The following is an 18,019-nucleotide window of genomic DNA, read 5'->3' on the forward strand; positions in this document are numbered from 1 at the left end:
AAGATTTGCATAAAGTAACTTTTTTTTAGTTTGAACAGTACTTTATACACAAAACTGATATTTTATCATGCGTTTATATGCTAGTTATGTATCCCATGTTTTCAAATACATTTTAAACGGTTTGGTAGTGAAGTGAAGTCATTTTTCTTTTTAGTAAGCTACTATTAGGGTAAAAAGAGGTTGATACAAGCAACATGTTGTATAGATCGAAACCAATTTTGGTATGGAGCCATTTTTTTCTGTTATAATATCGCGCATTCACAGATTCAATTATTAAGTATTAACCTCTTGGCAACCAGGACAATGTGCATAAAGTCAGATCAATGTAAATATACAGTTCAAGGACCTCACAAGAGAACAAAAGTGACAATAGCAATGCAAGGAGAACAGCTGTAACTACAATTATACAAAACGATAATAATGGCAGGAAGGAGGTAGCATTAGAAATAATCACATATGAGCATTAAGACAATAAAAAGCACAATTTACCTACATAAATTCTAAGTGCACTTTTATTATGCTCTTTGCTATCTCAGGCCCTTGCAGAAAACAAATAAACAATAAAATATAGTATACTGCTGTTTAAGAAACATTTTATTGCACTCCATACAGCAAACAACCTGCGGTGATACCTAGTGGGTGGTGTCACCTGGTCAAAATGTTTGTAAACCCAATATACACAGCAGGCCAGCAAGGTACCATCCTTGATATACAACACATCCATTTGTAATTGGGTACAAGAGAGTGCCACACAGTGACCTTCAGCTCACAGAGCCCAAACCAAAGGCTACGGAGATAAAAAAAAAAAAAAAAAAAAAAAAATGTATTTTACAAAAATTATGTAATACCATAATGCTGTTGTCAGTGACTATAAACACTGTATGAGAAGCATCCTTATTTTTTGTAGCTGTGTAGGGCTGGCTTTGCACCCAGTGACTAACTTCCAAACCCTCGGCAATATTAAATAATATGACGTTTAGGAAAGCATCAGTTGGTGAGTCACCCCGATATAGTTCTAAGTTTACGGGTTGGTAAGACGTCTCTCCAGTAAAACGTGACATTCTGTTATTTAAAAGATGTTTTCTAAGACTGTAGAATAGGATAATCCCAGTAAATTGCCTCCATTAGTACAGCCAATTGTACATTTTTCAGTAAGGTTCTAATCATCATAAGGGGATGGACCCCTACTAACATCTTTAGAAGAGGCTAGTGAATGAAAACCAATATGCATGATCTGTTTTTCTGATGCCTGCTCTAAACAGCATGCAATCTTATATTTTTCATCCTATGAAGTGTGAAGATAGGAATTGGGTTCATCTACTATTATTCCCAATACCCAAAGTTAAAACCTTTGTTTGCTACTGGGCTGCAAATCCCATTGCCCTCCACTAGTTGGGCAATAGTTTACCAACTTGATTCAGAAAGACAAATCCATCTAAAATTATTCTATAAACATCTTTAGTTAATGCAGGATATACTTACTCTGTATATAAATCATGTATTATTCTTTTTAAACGTATTTAGAAATAGTGATCTAGCTCCTTTTCCTCTACATAAATATATTTAAATACTGTATATAACTCTTACATAAATTTCTAGAGCTGTGTGCATTTGGCCCTGTATATTTCTATTTATAAAACAGGAATATATGTCTTACCTAGAAGGATCTAGCCTGAGAGAGCTGTCACTGTGCAATGGTGCAAAACATTTAGCAACACATTTAATTTGGCACAGTTTCCAGAAGGAATGACTACAATGTTGTAATCTATTTAGCAGCAATCAGTTTGGAGTGCTCGGGCTTGATATAGGAGATTGTAATCTGGATTAAACATAAAATCCTAGCCAAAATTGATGGTACACTATTTGACATCTCAATATTTTCCTTTCTTCTGAAATGCATGGTGGGTCACTGGCCATAAATGAAAACTACGATTAGATGCTGGTTGGATTATTCTGGCATATTCATGCATATCTCTATATCATTTAGGCTTGTATATCTGTGCATTAACACAGAAATGTTGTTGACTCCCATATCGCCTAGAAATGCGTTATTCCTAGAAAATATCTCCTGCAAAGAAATCTCATAAGATTGCCTTATGCTTTACCTGAAGATACTGTCGGGATCACATTATTCTCAAAAAAGATATCTCCAAATACTGAATGATTCTGAAAATTGGCTCCTTTGATAGCAATATTCACAGAAAATATATCTTAGGAGTGCATGATTCACTCCTGTGTTATTTCCACTCAGGCCTGAAGTACTGCCTAGGATTGCACTGTTTTGACCAGAAGATAACTTCTAGGATTGGACCATTCTGACTGGAGGTCGACTCCTAGGTTTGCATTGTTCTGACAAGATGATATCTGCTATAATTGCACTGTTCTGGAGAGAAAATATCTGCTAAAATTGCAATGTTCTGGCCAAGACATCTCTCCTAGGATTGCACTGTTTGGGCCACAAGACATCTCCTAGGATTGCACTGTTTGGGTTACAAGACATCTACGAATGCTCTTAATCCCAGATGAACTGGGACTGCACTATATAAATATAAATAAATTCTCTAGGGTTGCAACATACTTAGAGGAAAACCCATGTAGTTGTATTATCAAAAGAGATGTTATGGAAACGCACAATTAGCAAAAAGAGATTCACTGTGGCTTTAACATTTACATATAGAACCTCTGTATGTAGTGCATTGTGGGATAATGTATAGAATTTAGATGTTAACGCTGGTTTCTTTGGTATTCATTTGTCCTCTAATACAATTTTCTTAAAGTTACTGCCATGCCTGCCTTTTATATTCTGCTTTCACACATTGCTCACCCAACATATATAGGTATAGCATGTGTAGGAGTCCAATAACATAAAGGGGCTCTCTTTGTACCATTATCCTGAGAGGACAAAGGGTTTTACAAATCTCATTGCATTCTTCAGAACATGAGCCCTGCATGAACCACATCATGAAAATACAACTCCAGTCTCTCCTACAACCACAGAATGAGGTCTAAACTCTGGATATGGGCATTAGATGGCCCATATCTAATGCACTCCATCTGTCAAACGCTGTCCATCTGTGTTCTGTGATTGCGTTACCAGTGCTGCTGGTTTCAGCTCGTATTTTCAGAGCTACAAAGGGTAAAATTGGGAGGCAGCCTCAGAAGACTGGATCTCTACTTGAGCCATCTTGAACTGGGTGCACTGGAGCCATTTACGTAGAACTGCAGAATTGTGGGTCATCTGCGCCGAGCCCTGTAGCATTCGCAGATTCTGTTGGTTGGCGTTATTCTGAATTGCTTGGAGACGCAGCTGTAGGCCCGCTGATAAATGCTGTAGAAATGTTAAAAAATACTATATGTTAGGAAAAGAATTAAAGTAATATATATGTAATAAGGACAAGGACAAATGGCACTGATGGCCAACATTGGCACTCCAAATGCAAGAAAAGTACATTACAAGTCACATGGTTCGGTGGTACATAAAGTCAGGGGCAGGTATGTAATTTTAGGAGGCAGACAGTATTGCTAATACTCAGAAAGGACATCCAGGTGATAACCAAATGCTTTGTGATGTTTTGTCCGAGGTTTAAAATTGCTACTGTCAATCAGTGACCTAACAAAGGGAGTTTGCAGGACAATTGTAGCAGCATAAAAGATGGGCATTGCAAAATATCCAAATGGAAAAAAAAAATCAAAGAATTCCCAAAACATGCACAAACACTCACCTTTAAATTGGACTGGATCATTGGTAGCCACATTGGTATTAGCTATAATAAAACACACATATTCAGTGTCAGAATGTGATCTTTTTTGCAGAATAAATTCTAGGGTTTTGGTGGAGCAATACCATTTTAATGTACCTTATTAGTATATTTATTATAGTTTGATCAATAATCACAAAACTAGAGCGTTGGTAGTTACCAAAATACATTACAGTTCACTACACGTTTAAATGTTTTGCTTACTAATACTAAGACTTTCAATCAAGTTATTAATTGGGCTATGGTTTTTGGGGTATTTTATAGTTGACTGAAATGTTAAATAAATGTTACATTGTCAGGCCTCTTCCCTAGACCAAATCTAATCATATTTTACAATCTGGCAGTGTAATTCTTTTTTTTAAGCTTTATTTAGCAGTTTTTGTGGCGGACTCTGTATTATTCCCTTTGGTTGCCCGTACCTATCCCCATATTTCCCGAATTGATCCGCACCCCGCTTGTTCATGGACTGAATAGAGCCTGTGTGGTCCTCTCTTTTATACCCTTCGAACACCAACCACCCCTGGCTCATTAACCTCAAAGGAACAATTAAGTCAAGTGCTTTCCCTGGGTGCTCTAGTGAATGGCGGCCATTTTGTCATCTGAACGCATGGTCGTCGAGTGTCTGGAACTCTGGAACGGCTACACGAGCCCGCGAACTCTGGAGAAACTTGTGCCACTGCTCGTTCCTCTCACAGAAAAGTTAGGAGAACCATGTTCGGGATATAGGAACTACCAAACAGGGGGAGCATTTGCTCCCTAAAAGCCAGGGTACGTGGCCGACCAAGCAACTAACGAGACGCATCTCTGTGGGACTCTAAGAAGGACTCACAAACATAGGCATATTTGAGCTGAAAAAAATAATTTCTTTGAAACCTAACCATAACCTCCCCAAAGAGGATACTATGGGGCGCAACCAGAGACAACTAATCTGCCTGATTTCAGGATTTCGAGAGACCCACGCCGCAATTACCACTTTAGATGGTACCCGATATAGCCCGGAGATCTCGGAGGACTCCGGTGAAGAAAGGGAATTCCCTACCTCTCCTTACCTAGGCAGAGTATACTTATCATCAGAGTCAGATGATGACTCTTCAATCTCCACAAAGGGAGATATCAAGAGGCTGCTCTGTGACCTGCGGAAGGTCTGGAAGGCTAATCTCCAGCAATACCGCAATACTGAACCTTTCTAGAGATGGGCACAATGACCTTTGAGGGGCACTCCATCTCATTTTACAGCGACCTACCATTCCCAGTCCTCAACGAAAAGAGAAGACTGGCTCCAGTTGCCAAAATGCTGCGCAACCAATCCATCAAATACCGCTGGAGTCCGGGAGGATCACTGGTAGTACTTCGCGGGGATGAATCTTTATCATTTACCTCGAGCGATGATTGTCATTTCTTCGCACCCTAGTGCTGGCTCACAAGGGGAGGCAGAAGATACAGAACCGACACCAAAGGAGGTTGATAACCATGGAGAGAGCAGTTTTCAGTCATGCAGGGAACTGTACATGGGAAAGATCCTTAGGATCTCCAATAATCCTGCGTAGGCGGTAAACACTTACAAGACTGTTACTCACTAAAGTCACACGTTTAGCTCCTTCTCCAAGTGTTACTCTTACGGAGTACAATTTTTTCTATTTAATTATAGAAATGTAAAGAGTTTTACTGCAAAACTCCAATTTCATGCCACTGAGTGTTGCAACACCAGTAACACCACATACAATGTTTTCACTCTCTTTGAGGCGCACAAATTGACACTCCTTGTTTGCACTTTACTACCCATAACCAGTATATTGTTTTCTTTTGTAATTCTTTATTTTTGGTATGCAGATGGTTACAACAATGCCTGTGTCGCCACAACAGCATTGACAGGCTCGCTTTTCATAGACATTTGATACCAGTAATGTGGCAAGTTGGATATGCATACATTTTTTGGGTGAAAGAGGTTGAACAATAGTGTTATACATGCTATATTAGTTAAACGTACTGAAATAGTAGAGGATCACTTTACTGCGCCTGGGTCCCTGCTGGTTGTAACCCCGCTGGTGTGTCTAGGGATAACCAGTATATTGTTAATTTTGTTTATACCAATCTCAGTTGAACGACACGTTGTATACCTTGTGTACAAAACCAATAAAACATAAAAAAAAATTTTTTAACCCCTTAAGGACACATGACGTGTGTGACACGTCATGATTCCATTTTATTCCAGAAGTTTGGTCCTTAAGGGGTTAAAAGCCAGTGGGAGCGTTCACCAGTGTTTGTGCAGGAACCCCCGAGAATAGACTGGCCCCAACCCTTTTCTTGTGGAACTATTCTGGGTATCGCCTCGTGGCCGGCCGGTGAAAACTTTACCTGAATGGCGATTTTGTTCTACCAAACAGATCTGAGTGCTATTTGGACAACTTGGGCGCTCTGATCCGGGCTATTCAAAGATGTAAGATGGGGTTCCTGTAATATTTTGGTATGTTTTTGGGGTATTTTGTATGTTTTTGTATTAGTTCCTGTAACGGAGAGATAATTGAGTTAGCCTTCTGTAACGGAACCTTCCGTTAATGAACGCTTCCTAGCTTGCGCCGAGGACCACATGCACCGCACCGGACAGCACAACCACCGCAGACTCCACAACCGCCGTAGCTTAACTAGAGTCTCGCCGTCTTCTGTCCACCCTGGATCAGCTTCTGTCCTCCATGACCGTGTGGGGAAGACCTCTTCTCCAGGAGAGCGTATCAGGAACAAGCTCTTAAAAGAGCTAAGTGATTAAAGCTCAATGGAGTATGCAGAGCATAGCAATCCTCAGTGTGATATAGCAGCTCCCTCAAATAACGAGACAAGGCTACGCATTAAGGGTCAAGAAGATCTCTTTCACTTGGCACCAAAAGGGCCTTCTTTTATGCAGGTGTTCCCTACATAGGACCACCCACAGGGTTTTACAGAACAACCAATAACACACGTACATTACAGAAAACACTCCCAGCAATTATACACAAAATCCTCCCCCCTGCCTGTGATATAATTATGGTACACAATGGGTTAACATAATTATCACAAGCAGGAAAAATACAGTTTTTATACATGTACTATAACTTTAAAACCACACATCCAATCTTCATAAAAACATATTATTAATCAGCATACTTGAAATATGAACATACTCAAAAATCATGCAAATCCTTCCATTAGTTCAAAAGTTAGTCGGAAGTCCTTTGGGATCTGCCCAAAACAGTTCCATAGATTTGGGCTGTGCGGTCGGTCAATTTCACACTGAAAAAATGACTAAGTCCCATTCGAACGTGCGTTCGAATCTTCGAACGGGACTTACCGTATATACTCGAGTATAAGCCGACCCGAATATAAGCCGAGGCCCCTAATTTTACCCCAAAAAACTGGGAAAACTTATTGACTCGAGTATAAGACTAGGGTGAGAAATGCAGCAGCTACTGGTAAATTTCTAAATAAAATTAGATCCTAAAAAAAATATATTAATTGAATATTTATTTACAGTGTGTGTATAATGAATGCAGTGTGTGTGTATGAGTGCAGTGTGTGTGTATGTATGAGTGCAGTGTGCGTGTGTATGTATGAGTGCAGTGTGTGTGTGTATGAGTGCAGTGTGTGTGTATGAGTGCAGTGTGTGTGTATGAGTGCAGTGTGTGTGTATGAGTGCAGTGTGTGTGTATGAGTGCAGTGTGTGTGTGTATGAGTGCAGTGTGCGTATGAGTGCAGTGTGCGTATGAGTGCAGTGTGCGTATGAGTGCAGTGTGCGTATGAGTGCAGTGTGTGTGTGTATGAGTGCAGTGTGTGTGTGTATGAGTGCAGTGTGTGTGTGTATGAATGCAGTGTGTGTGTGTATGAATGCAGTGTGTGTGTATGAGTGCAGTGTGTGTGTATGAGTGCAGTGTGTGTGTGTATGAATGCAGTGTGTGTGTGTGTGTGTGTGTGTGTGTTGCAGAGCCTTGGGGGGTGGGCAATGTTTTTTTAATTTTTTTTTATTATTTTAATTTTTTTTATTATTATTATTTATTATTTTTTTTATTTAATTTTATTATTATTATTTTAGTATTATTATTTATTATTTTTTTAATTTAATTTAATTATTATTATTTTAGTATTATTTAATTATTATTATTAATTATATTTTTTTTCGTCCCCCCTCCCTGCTTGATACATAGCAGGGAGGGGGGCTCCTTCCCTGGTGGTCCAGCATTGGCAGTTCAGTGGGGGGGAGAGGGGGCTGGCAGAGCTGTAACTTACCTTTCCTGCAGCTCCTTTCAGCTCTCTCCTCCTCCGCGCCGTCCGTGCAGCTCCCTCTGTCAGCTCCCAGTGTAAGTCTCGCGAGAGCCGCGGCTCTCGCGAGACTTACACTGGGAGCTGACCGAGGTGCTGAACGGACGGCGCGGAGGAGGAGAGAGCTGACAGGAGCTGCAGGAGAGGTAAGTTACAGCTCTGCCAGCCCCCTCTCCCCCAGTCTGTATTATGGCAATGCAAATTGCCATAATACAGACTCTGACTCGAGTATAAGCCGAGTTGGGGTTTTTTAGCACAAAAAATGTGCTAAAAAACTCGGCTTATACTCGAGTATATACGGTAGTCTCTGTGGCTGAAAACTCGGTGCAGGAGAAGGTAAGGGTCAGCGGTGTTCGTTGAAATTTGTAGCCGATTTCAGTTCCATGGATTTGGCTACACATACCGCTGACCTCGTTCGAATGAACAAAGATGGCGGCCACTTTGACTACTTCGGCTGCATCCGAAGTGACAATTTAAAGCTGCAGAACTGCTCCAATACAATTTAAAGGGGCAGCAAGAGTCTTTTAAAATCCAATCTGCTAAAATAGTCTTTAACAGGCAATATCTTCCAGGGGCCATAGTCTTAAAGGGGCATTGTTCTCCAAAGTCACAATGTGCCTACCGACGGTTCTTAAAGGGCCATACACAGTCCAATAAAAAGTCCATAAGCCCAAATGCTGATTTAAGAGGGTACAATCTCCCCGGGGCCATAGTCGCAGGGGAGGAGGCAGGCAAGCAAGACTCTTCAGGACAAAGTGGCGAAGGGCACTTCGTCACACCTTCTTTTGACTCAATTATCTCACAGACACAGGGACGCCTGGAAGGGGTTTGCACTATTTCCAATGGAGACCCCATGCTAGGGGTCTGTGCATAAAAAGCCAGTTGTGGCGCAATAAACCTCAGTTGACTCCCAGAACTGAGTGTCATCCAGTTACTTGGGGAATGGGCTATAATCACTGAACAACACTTTGTTTCGGCACGAGAGGATTCCAGCGGAGATATTCGGTCTCAGGATTGCAGCTCTGCTACAGTTTTCAATATCTAAAAATATATTGATAGTGAGAATTACAGACATAAGTAAAGAGAAAAAAGAAATTTCTCTGACAGTAGAATTCTGGTGGTTGTAAAATTGACCGGATAGGATACACCCGCAAAAAACTGAGGACAATGTACCAGGTGAGGAAAAGCATGGGCTTCCATAGGTACTAAATAGGCGGGCATATGCCCAATTTGAGTTCCAGGTGCTAATACAAATAAATAATGTGGAAAAGGGAAGAATGAGAATAGAAAGAGAGGGAAAAAAATGAAGAGGGAAAAATAGTTGGTGTGGTGGGCTGTGTTTAAACTAGTAACCCATAATACTTAAGTGGGATTATCTGATGTAACTGGGTGCTCAGTTATGAAAGCAATACAGGGTGATAAAGTTGCAACATACTTCTCCTGGGACTAAATGAGATCTGCCATATGAACTTCCACGGAATCGATTTCCTCACCTCCCTAAAACCAGTTGGAGATCTCCAGCGTGAGACGCTATCGCCAGCAGAGCTTAAACAAACTCCTCACGGCAGTCAAGAGGTGTTTGTGGATGATTTCTTCTATTTTTCCATAGTAAGAGTGGTTAGTATGGATATTATTTTATATTGTATAAATAAAGGTATTTTGGTTACTTTCTGTGCCATTTTACTCTATTTTTGTTCTACATTTTATTTTTGCTACTTTATTATTTGTATCCTACACTGCCTGGCACCTGATTTTTATCTCCAGTGAACATCATTTTCAAGATATATCTTTGGTGGGGATTATTCTACCCACGCCCTATCCATAGAGCAGTTTGTCTGCTCTGGAATAAGTGAGTACAATATCTGCCATCTATATTCCTGGAGTTTTATACTGTGAACACTATTTGTTGTCTCTTTTTATATTTTATGGTCCACATACGATTGAGGCGCTATATTCACGTATCCTTTAAGTGGGTATTGCACCACTGCATGCCATCCATACTGGAGCTACTTTAAGCTCCATAAAATGATTAAACTCCCTGCCAGTATATACTGCACCATCATTTCCTTTCTTTTTTCACATATGGATTCGCTGCTGACCCTCTCTGACCCCCCCATAGAGGAACCCTGCAAATAGCCTCCGGATATCACCTCTGGCACGTGTCTATTTGCATCTACATTGGAAATCTTTTTTGGTCCTATTTGACTTTTGGACTCTATTATTTGTACATTTTGTGTACAAATATATATATATATATATATATATATATATATATATATATATATATATATATAAAATACTATTTTAAGCTGCTTTTTATTGTACCCTAGTGGATACCTTCTCTATGATGCTACCCCTTCTATTGTTTTTTTGTAATCTATTGGGGCATGACTACCAACAGTGGAGTAACAAGTCCACGTAACCCGAGTACTGCCAAAAGAGATTGAACTGACCATGGAAGACTGAGCTAAGGTAAGTGGGGATACAATACTAGAATAACAAGATTTTGTAATTCACCTCCTAAAAATGGAAGAAGATGGAAATATGATGCGCTAAAATCTTGATCTTTCTCCACTGATCATCAGAGAAAGTGGTTTCCAAAATTCTTTCCCAGTATACAACAAATCTAGGGGCAAGTTAATCCTACCCTAGCAAAATAAAAACTGATAGATAACCAATCAAACACGTGGCAGGTAAGTATCCGCCATACAATACTGCTCAAACGTTGTAAGATCCCATTCTGAAAGATGAACCGCCGAGAAGGAGAAAAAATTACAATGCTGCAAGTAGTGAAATCGTTCCTGAAAATTTGGCTGTCGTCCTTTCAGGAAAGAATCCAAAGGTTTCAATACACCCCCAGAGAGTAATTGGTATGTGTGAATGGGAATCACCCCCAAGAAACCTAAGCCAACCTCTTGCTCTCTAGCCCCATGGGAAGTCAGAATTATTCAAGAATGGGGTTAATTTAACCCGCAGCACATTCTGATACTTACTTAAGAAGGGTTTGAGAAGAGTTTCTGTCTAGGTATATTGCAGATGCAGGGGGCCATAAGGGCTTGGAGACTCAAGACCTTGGCTCAGAGATATAATGCCATTCCGAAAGTCACAGGAGGTAGGTGGCTTGATAGGTTTTCTGGAAAGAAGGCACGACCATGCCCCCACGTGCTTTTGGTAATTGTATTTTTTTTTTCTAGGACCCTGACCTCTCCTGATGAAGAGCAGTGTTGAAGAAGGCAAAACATATTTGGGAGTGTGCATTACAATGGTCTAGAGAAGACAGAGCTCCAGGGAGAACAAATTAATTTAACAGTATTGATCCTTCCCAACCAAGGTGGTGGGAAAGGACCGAGATCAAAGGTTTTCCACAAAGGGGGAGGGGACAGTAGTAAAGTAGTGGTGTCACAGAGAAGTCTGCTGATAGCAATATGCCCAAGGATTTGGTCCAAACACTACCGGAAGGGAAATTGTTCCTTTAGCTAGTGTTCTGTGGACAATGACATTGAGAACTTTGGACTTCTGCATGTTCAGTTGAAGATAGGACAAACCTCTATAAGAAAGGAGGAATGACACCCAGGAATTTGTAATATAAAAAAGCATATTGTCTAAATATGCAGACATTAAATACATTGGGGAGTATGGTCAAAACCTCTGACTGAGCATACCACGGACAGATGTGAGCATACCACGGACAGAAGAGGCTCGCGAGTAAGAATGAAGAGAATGTGCGAGAGTGGGCAGCCTTGTGTAAGGGAGTATACATTGGGGAGTATGGTCAAAACCTCTGATATCGGGATGTGAGCATACCACGGACAGAAGAGGCTCGCAAGTAAGAATAAAGAGAATGGGCGAGAGTGGGCAGTCTTGTGTAAGGGAGTATACATTGGGGAGTATGGTCAAAACCTCTGATATCGGGATGTGAGCATACCACGTACAGAAGAGGCTCGCGAGTAAGAATAAAGAGAATGGGCAAGAGTGGGCAGTCTTATAAAGTTGGCACATAATTTTGTCCAGACTTAATTACAACTCTCAGTCAGCTCCAGTATACTATATAATTTATAGAGGAGGGTGAGAATTGTGAGCTTTAAAAACAAGTATAATTGTGTGTCAATAAATCAAACCTTAAGGTAGAAGGGCAAGACAGAATAGCTGGGGCTGTGAGAGATGGATGGGCATGAAAGGAGTTATAATCGAAGTGCCCTAGTCTCGACAATCTATGCTTATCTAGAAGATGCATCATAGTGGCATAGAGACATCAGCTAAATCTGGTTTTCCATGGTAATTTGGATCACGTGGAGTCAGCACACATAATAGGAAGATATCTTCTGCTTAATTATCCAAAGGCCATTAGATTTCAGATCCAGAATAGAAATTCAATTATGTCAGTTTAACATTATCAAGATCTGCAATTACACTTTGAAATCTATGGACTCCCAGATAATCATTATTGGCAGTATCTGATGACGACCATTATATTCTGTGCTACAAATGCTGACTGACTTCCTATGGATCATTTCAAGGAATACAAAAAGCTTTCAGCATAATTCTATTAACTGTACTGTTACATCATACAGATCTAGGTACGTTAACCTTCGTCCTTTCTCTCAAACACTGACCTTCTTCTTAAACTACAAGGCCGATGTGTCTCCATACTCGGACAACAAGATTAACATGTCTGTGTTCCAGCAGGATTAAATTTAGATTTGTCTGCTGGCACTAACATAATGCTTTGAGATTAGTAGGTTTTGATTTATAAACAACAAGATTAAGAGGTCTTCATTCTTACACAAAGTAACGTGATTTGGTTACAAAACAGGGCTAGCATTTTTTTCATTCTTACACAAGATTGACATATTCTGTTCACAACACACAACTCGAGTCAAGGATCTTAATTTCTACATAAAGTAAATCTGACTGATTCTTACACAGGGTTAACATTCTTAAATTTAAATTAAAAGATATTAATGCACTTTTATTTATGGACACAAAAACCACATCGCATTTCCAATTATTAAAAAAAACAAGATTAATGAATTTACACTAATAGACATAATTGACAGGTTTTTATTCATAAACAAACCAGCATTCAAACTCCTTCTACTCCTGGTCAGCAGAAACAACTATAGTATTTCTATATAAACAAAACTGAAAACGTTTCCTGCTCACTGATAAATACTACTGCTGAATAAAATAATAGCTGTTGCTGCCCGAGCGTAATGGGAGTCTGAGCACACAGTTTATTGATTTGTGGTTTTATTTGCTTTTGTTTTACAGTCATGCTACAGTGCTGTACCCAGTTTTAGGCATTTATAAGAATACCCTTTCTTTAGCTCCTCTCCGATTGTGCCTTTTAGCTGAAAAAGCGAATTGTTAGTTTAGAACTTTGCTGTTATGTTGGAAGGTGAGCTTGCAATTTAATGGTCATTGCAGATTCTATATGCCGCTTTTATTTAAATATGCACTGGGATTTGGGATAGAATGCAAGTAACAAACCCTCTCGCCCCCCCCTAATATTTATTCTTACACAAACATAATGAACATGTCGTCATTTTTAGAAACCCACACAGTTTATGGCTATGCACCCTTAGTGGACAAAACAGGTTAGAGTTAAACATAATTTCTTAACCCCTTAAGGACCAAACTTCTGGAATAAAAGGGAATCATGACGTGTCACACACGTCATGTGTCCATAAGGGGTTAAAAAAGAAGAAGCTATTTTAATAATTAGTTTGAGTTTCTTTTTGCAGATGTTCTTCTGTTCATATCAACGACTCACAGCCAGTGCTTACACATGTAACGTGTCAGAATGGCTTTTCCCATTTCCTCTGATGCCTACGGCAATATTTTAATACATTAACAAAGGAATTTGCTTTATTGTATTAATCCACTGGTGAAATCTGTGTTTTTCTTTTAAATCCCCATTGAGGGGTCCAACCACTTTTTGCATTCCTATAGAGGAGTCCGCACAAAACAGCTCACATCGATCTGAGCAGACCACTTTTCCTACTATTGTCCTCTGTTCAGTCTGATATCAACCTGTTTCTACCAAGTTGTTCTGCTTTAGTTTAACTCCTAATTTGTAATGTACCACAGTTTAGGGATGTTACCACAGAATCTGTGTTAGCCACATATCTGATAAAACAGTGAGTGAGGAAAAAAATTGTTCGGCTTACCTTGACAAAAACTGTTGAATTGCACTCCTGCAATGCCTCCATAAGACTAATGAGGTGAAGGCAAACCATTTCAACCATCTAGAAAGAAGAATTTTAAAATAATTAAGTGGTGACATATAAAACAGAGTTAATAAGACCAGCATCTCTTATTAGCAAATGCCCTAGAAGTGGTGAGCTTCTCCACTTCTAAATGTCATTATGGGGGACCATGCACAACTGTCAAATTTGTTATTAACATTCAAGGTGTCAGAGGTCAGAATGTCAAATGGATTTCTGTGCTGGGCACACCTCTAGAATAAGCAGATCTTTTACATACACAAACCATAGTCGGTATTTTGCTAAGCTATATAAGGTTCACTATAGGGTCAGGAACACAAACGTATTCCTGACCCTATAGTGAGAACCCACCATTTAGGTGTCTTCACCCCCCTAAGACCCCTCAGAATGAGTTAAAATTCACCTTGTATTCAGCTCTCCACGGCCCCGTTGGGGAAAGCATTGGATTGGCTAAAATCATCAAGGGGCGGGGAAAATGCCATTTTGGCCAATCAGCACCTCCTCATAGAGATGCATTGAATCAATGCAGAGCGTGGGATGCTGAATGTCAGGGCTGCTTTCTGTGCAGCCCTGAGCGAGGAAGCCCCTCCAGTGGCCATCTGAGGAGTGGCCACTTGGAGGTGTCCCTAGGGGCAATGTAAACACTGGATTTTCTCTGAAAAGGCAGTGTTTACATGAAAATGCCTGAAGGGAGCTATTCTACTCACCAGAACAACTACATTAAGCTATCATTGTTCTGGTGACTATAGTGTCCCTTTAAAATACCAAAAACACATCATGAGCTTTTGATACCTTTTTTTTTCTGACCACAAAATCAAGACATACCCATATGGTACTTTTCGATAAATCTGAATTGGGTTGACTTAATATACAGTAATATGGGTAGGCTTATTTACTGAATTGAGAATTCAAACCAGACATGGAATAAATTAGACAGAATTATAACTTCAGTAAATAACCCTGAAGGTCTTCCATGTGTTGCATGGAATGCAGATTTGTGATAGCAATTTATATAGATACTTACTAGTGTGTTATGGGCAACGCAGTGCTGTCAGAATTATCAGTAAGGATACTTACTAGTGTGTTATGTGCCATCAGCTGGAGAATGCTGGGGGTCACTCGGCTCCAGAATTCTAAGGCTGTTAGAATAGCTGTGAAGCTGAATTCATTCTGGTTCTGCATGGCTGGGGCTATTGCAGCCTGTTCACAGTATACAGTCCAGAGCTGGGCAAAGATAAAAGCGTGGAAAAGCGAACACATGTGGAGCACAGAGGTCTGTAAAAAAGAATAGGCGTTAGGGCATTAGGTGCCAATAAATATCTATTTTATGTTAATTATGTCTACATTTTACTAGCTGGTTTATTTACACTTAAATATGGGTAATTATAATTTGTGTGAAGAATTAAAACACGGCCCAAGAAAAAATGTGCAACTATTATAATATTCAGTGCAAAGGTTTCAGCTCCCCATATTAATTAAAAAATATTCTTATTTGTTAAATTAGAAATTGTGGATTATTGATAAGGGAGTAGCAAATTGTAGGACAAAATGGCCAGGATGCAAAAATACCAAAGCTTGAGAAACTGGTGAAATGTGAAATCTTGAGAATTCTCTCCAGTTCTGTGTTTATTGAATAAACCTGATTAGAGTGTAATTGCTGAAAAACAATACGAATGTAGGAAACTTGACTTAACTAATCAGTTGGCTATGTGTGGTGCGAAACAGAGATATTCAGTAAATATTAGCTTAGAAGTGTCAGACCAGCCTATATTGCATAATTAAAACTCTTAAACCTTTTATTTACAATATAAAAATTCATATACTGCATTACCACTCATGTGAGCATTTGTTCTGACTCCTTTCTGACTGTTGTGTATTATCTTCCTTATCTTAAAATAATGATTTACAACAAAAAAGACCAGCCCAAATATTCAGTGCATTAGTTGGCTGATGTCTAGGGTGAAGATAATTATTAGCTGCCTGGTATAATGTATTCGTTGGGGTGTAACCTTCCTGGTGTGATGTATCAGTTGACTGCTCTGCAGGGGTGGGACCTAACTGGTGATTAGTTACTTGTAAGTGTAATGTAGTATTTTCTCATGTAGTGTTTTAGAATTATTATTGTGCTAGGGTGGTATCACTAACTATTCCACTTTCGAGTATGCACACGTTTACTGTTCAGCGAGGTGTATTACCTTGGACTGCTCTGGAAATCCCATCAGAATGATAATGAGATGATCGGCCACCTGGGAGCCAGCATCGAGGGGAATCGGCATACAGGGAGTAGGAGAATTCACACAAACAACTCCATGAGTGAGGGACCCCAGGAGTAGCCACGAAAGGAGGCGGATATGTGAAACACATTCAATAAATTCTTTAGGGCTGTAAAAAAAATGCTTTTTGAGAACTTGTACAACTATCGAAAGAGCCCAACATGTGAGGCAGCAGGCCACAGTCACAATTTTAAGGTAATGTTTACAACTGTACCGCAAATAGGTTGAAACATAATTAATAACAGTAATATGAACCGGGTTGCAATTAAGGAATAAATGATGCTTTAAACAAATAACGCCATACCTACTGTAATATAATAAATTCCCAACCAGGATCATGTTCAATGTCAGCGGGGGCAATGCTCAAGTCGTTAACAAACATACATTTATTTTGTTGTAAAACATATACTGAACTTATAGCAGACTAACAAAATCAGGGACGAAGCTTATCTGGTTCTAATGTCATAGGCCAGTGATGTCAAATTGCAATGTATAGCTGTGTTGTTAATGTGTAAGCATCATACTAACTTTTAGAGAATTATAAGAGCTGAAACACATTGCAGTACAACACTCCTGCCACATCATCGATTCTTAAGGGATTTAAAATACGTCTGATTTCCTAACTACTATCTATATTGGGCTGGCATTTATAATAAAGGCTCATCAGTTGAAAATACCAGTGCATTTCTTTTATAGTCGGCTTTTGTGGATAAAAAAAAGCCGTTTTCAATTCATCACATTACTTGTTTTTGTGACTAATCATGTAAGCAAAACAGGGTGATTTCATTAGATGGAATGTCCTAAAACTCATCTGGTACAAAATACATGCAGGTTAACTCTTGAACTTCTTACCCTTGTTGCATGGATATGGGCGGATGGTAGAGCCATGGCAGGTATCTTGTCACAGCCTTATTGTCTCTGTGGTTACCCCGTGTTATTTCCATTGCAGCAATCTGTGCAAGTCCAACTTTAAGGTGTCCACCAAAAGTGTCTTCGTGCAAGGGTTGTGAGCAGGTTTTCATGTGACTCTGTATGGAAGAAATAATTCATACAATGTGTTCCAAAGTGAGTGGTTCAACACTGTTTAAAAAACATTTTTTGAAATAACAACCACATACTGCACTTCGCAGTTTTCGTTCATAACAACTTCAGGTAGTGGTTGTTAAAAATATTACCTATTGACTGATCTAGTGCAGGACCATTCATCCCGGTATTGGCACTAGTAGCCTTTTCGTCACAAACATAAACGGAAGGTCGTAGTTATTGGATACAAGCTCATTAAGGTAGATAACAGTTCTGAGGCTACCAGAGGAAAGCGACAGATTGAGAGGGTATAAAAACAGTAGATGAGCTCAAGACTGGAAGTGGAGGATTTCACCTAACCCTATATAAGAGAAAAAAATATAGACCACCCTAAGGTACAGGTATCCAGGGGCCAGAAAATAAAAAAAAATACAATAAGATAAAATAACTA

General features: G+C 39.6%; 1 protein-coding gene across 7 annotated transcripts in view; it reads right to left on the bottom strand.

Moving 5' to 3' along the window:
• Window positions 1-682: 682 nt before the first annotated feature.
• UNC79 (unc-79 homolog, NALCN channel complex subunit) overlaps window positions 683-18,019 on the bottom strand; it is a 184,100-nt gene continuing 166,763 nt past the window's right edge. For all 7 annotated transcript variants that reach the window (XM_063439045.1, XM_063439043.1, XM_063439042.1 and 4 more), the window contains 6 exons: window positions 17,398-17,573; window positions 16,468-16,654; window positions 15,350-15,547; window positions 14,216-14,293; window positions 3,723-3,764; window positions 683-3,328 (listed from right to left, as the gene is read on the bottom strand). In XM_063439045.1, coding sequence (XP_063295115.1) covers window positions 3,128-3,328; window positions 3,723-3,764; window positions 14,216-14,293; window positions 15,350-15,547; window positions 16,468-16,654; window positions 17,398-17,573 — 882 coding nt within the window. In that variant the 3' untranslated portion in view covers window positions 683-3,127. The remainder of the gene's footprint in view (window positions 3,329-3,722; window positions 3,765-14,215; window positions 14,294-15,349; window positions 15,548-16,467; window positions 16,655-17,397; window positions 17,574-18,019) is intronic.

Source organism: Pelobates fuscus, chromosome 13 (assembly GCF_036172605.1).
Source record: "Pelobates fuscus isolate aPelFus1 chromosome 13, aPelFus1.pri, whole genome shotgun sequence".
Classification (NCBI taxonomy): Eukaryota; Metazoa; Chordata; class Amphibia; order Anura; family Pelobatidae; genus Pelobates; species Pelobates fuscus.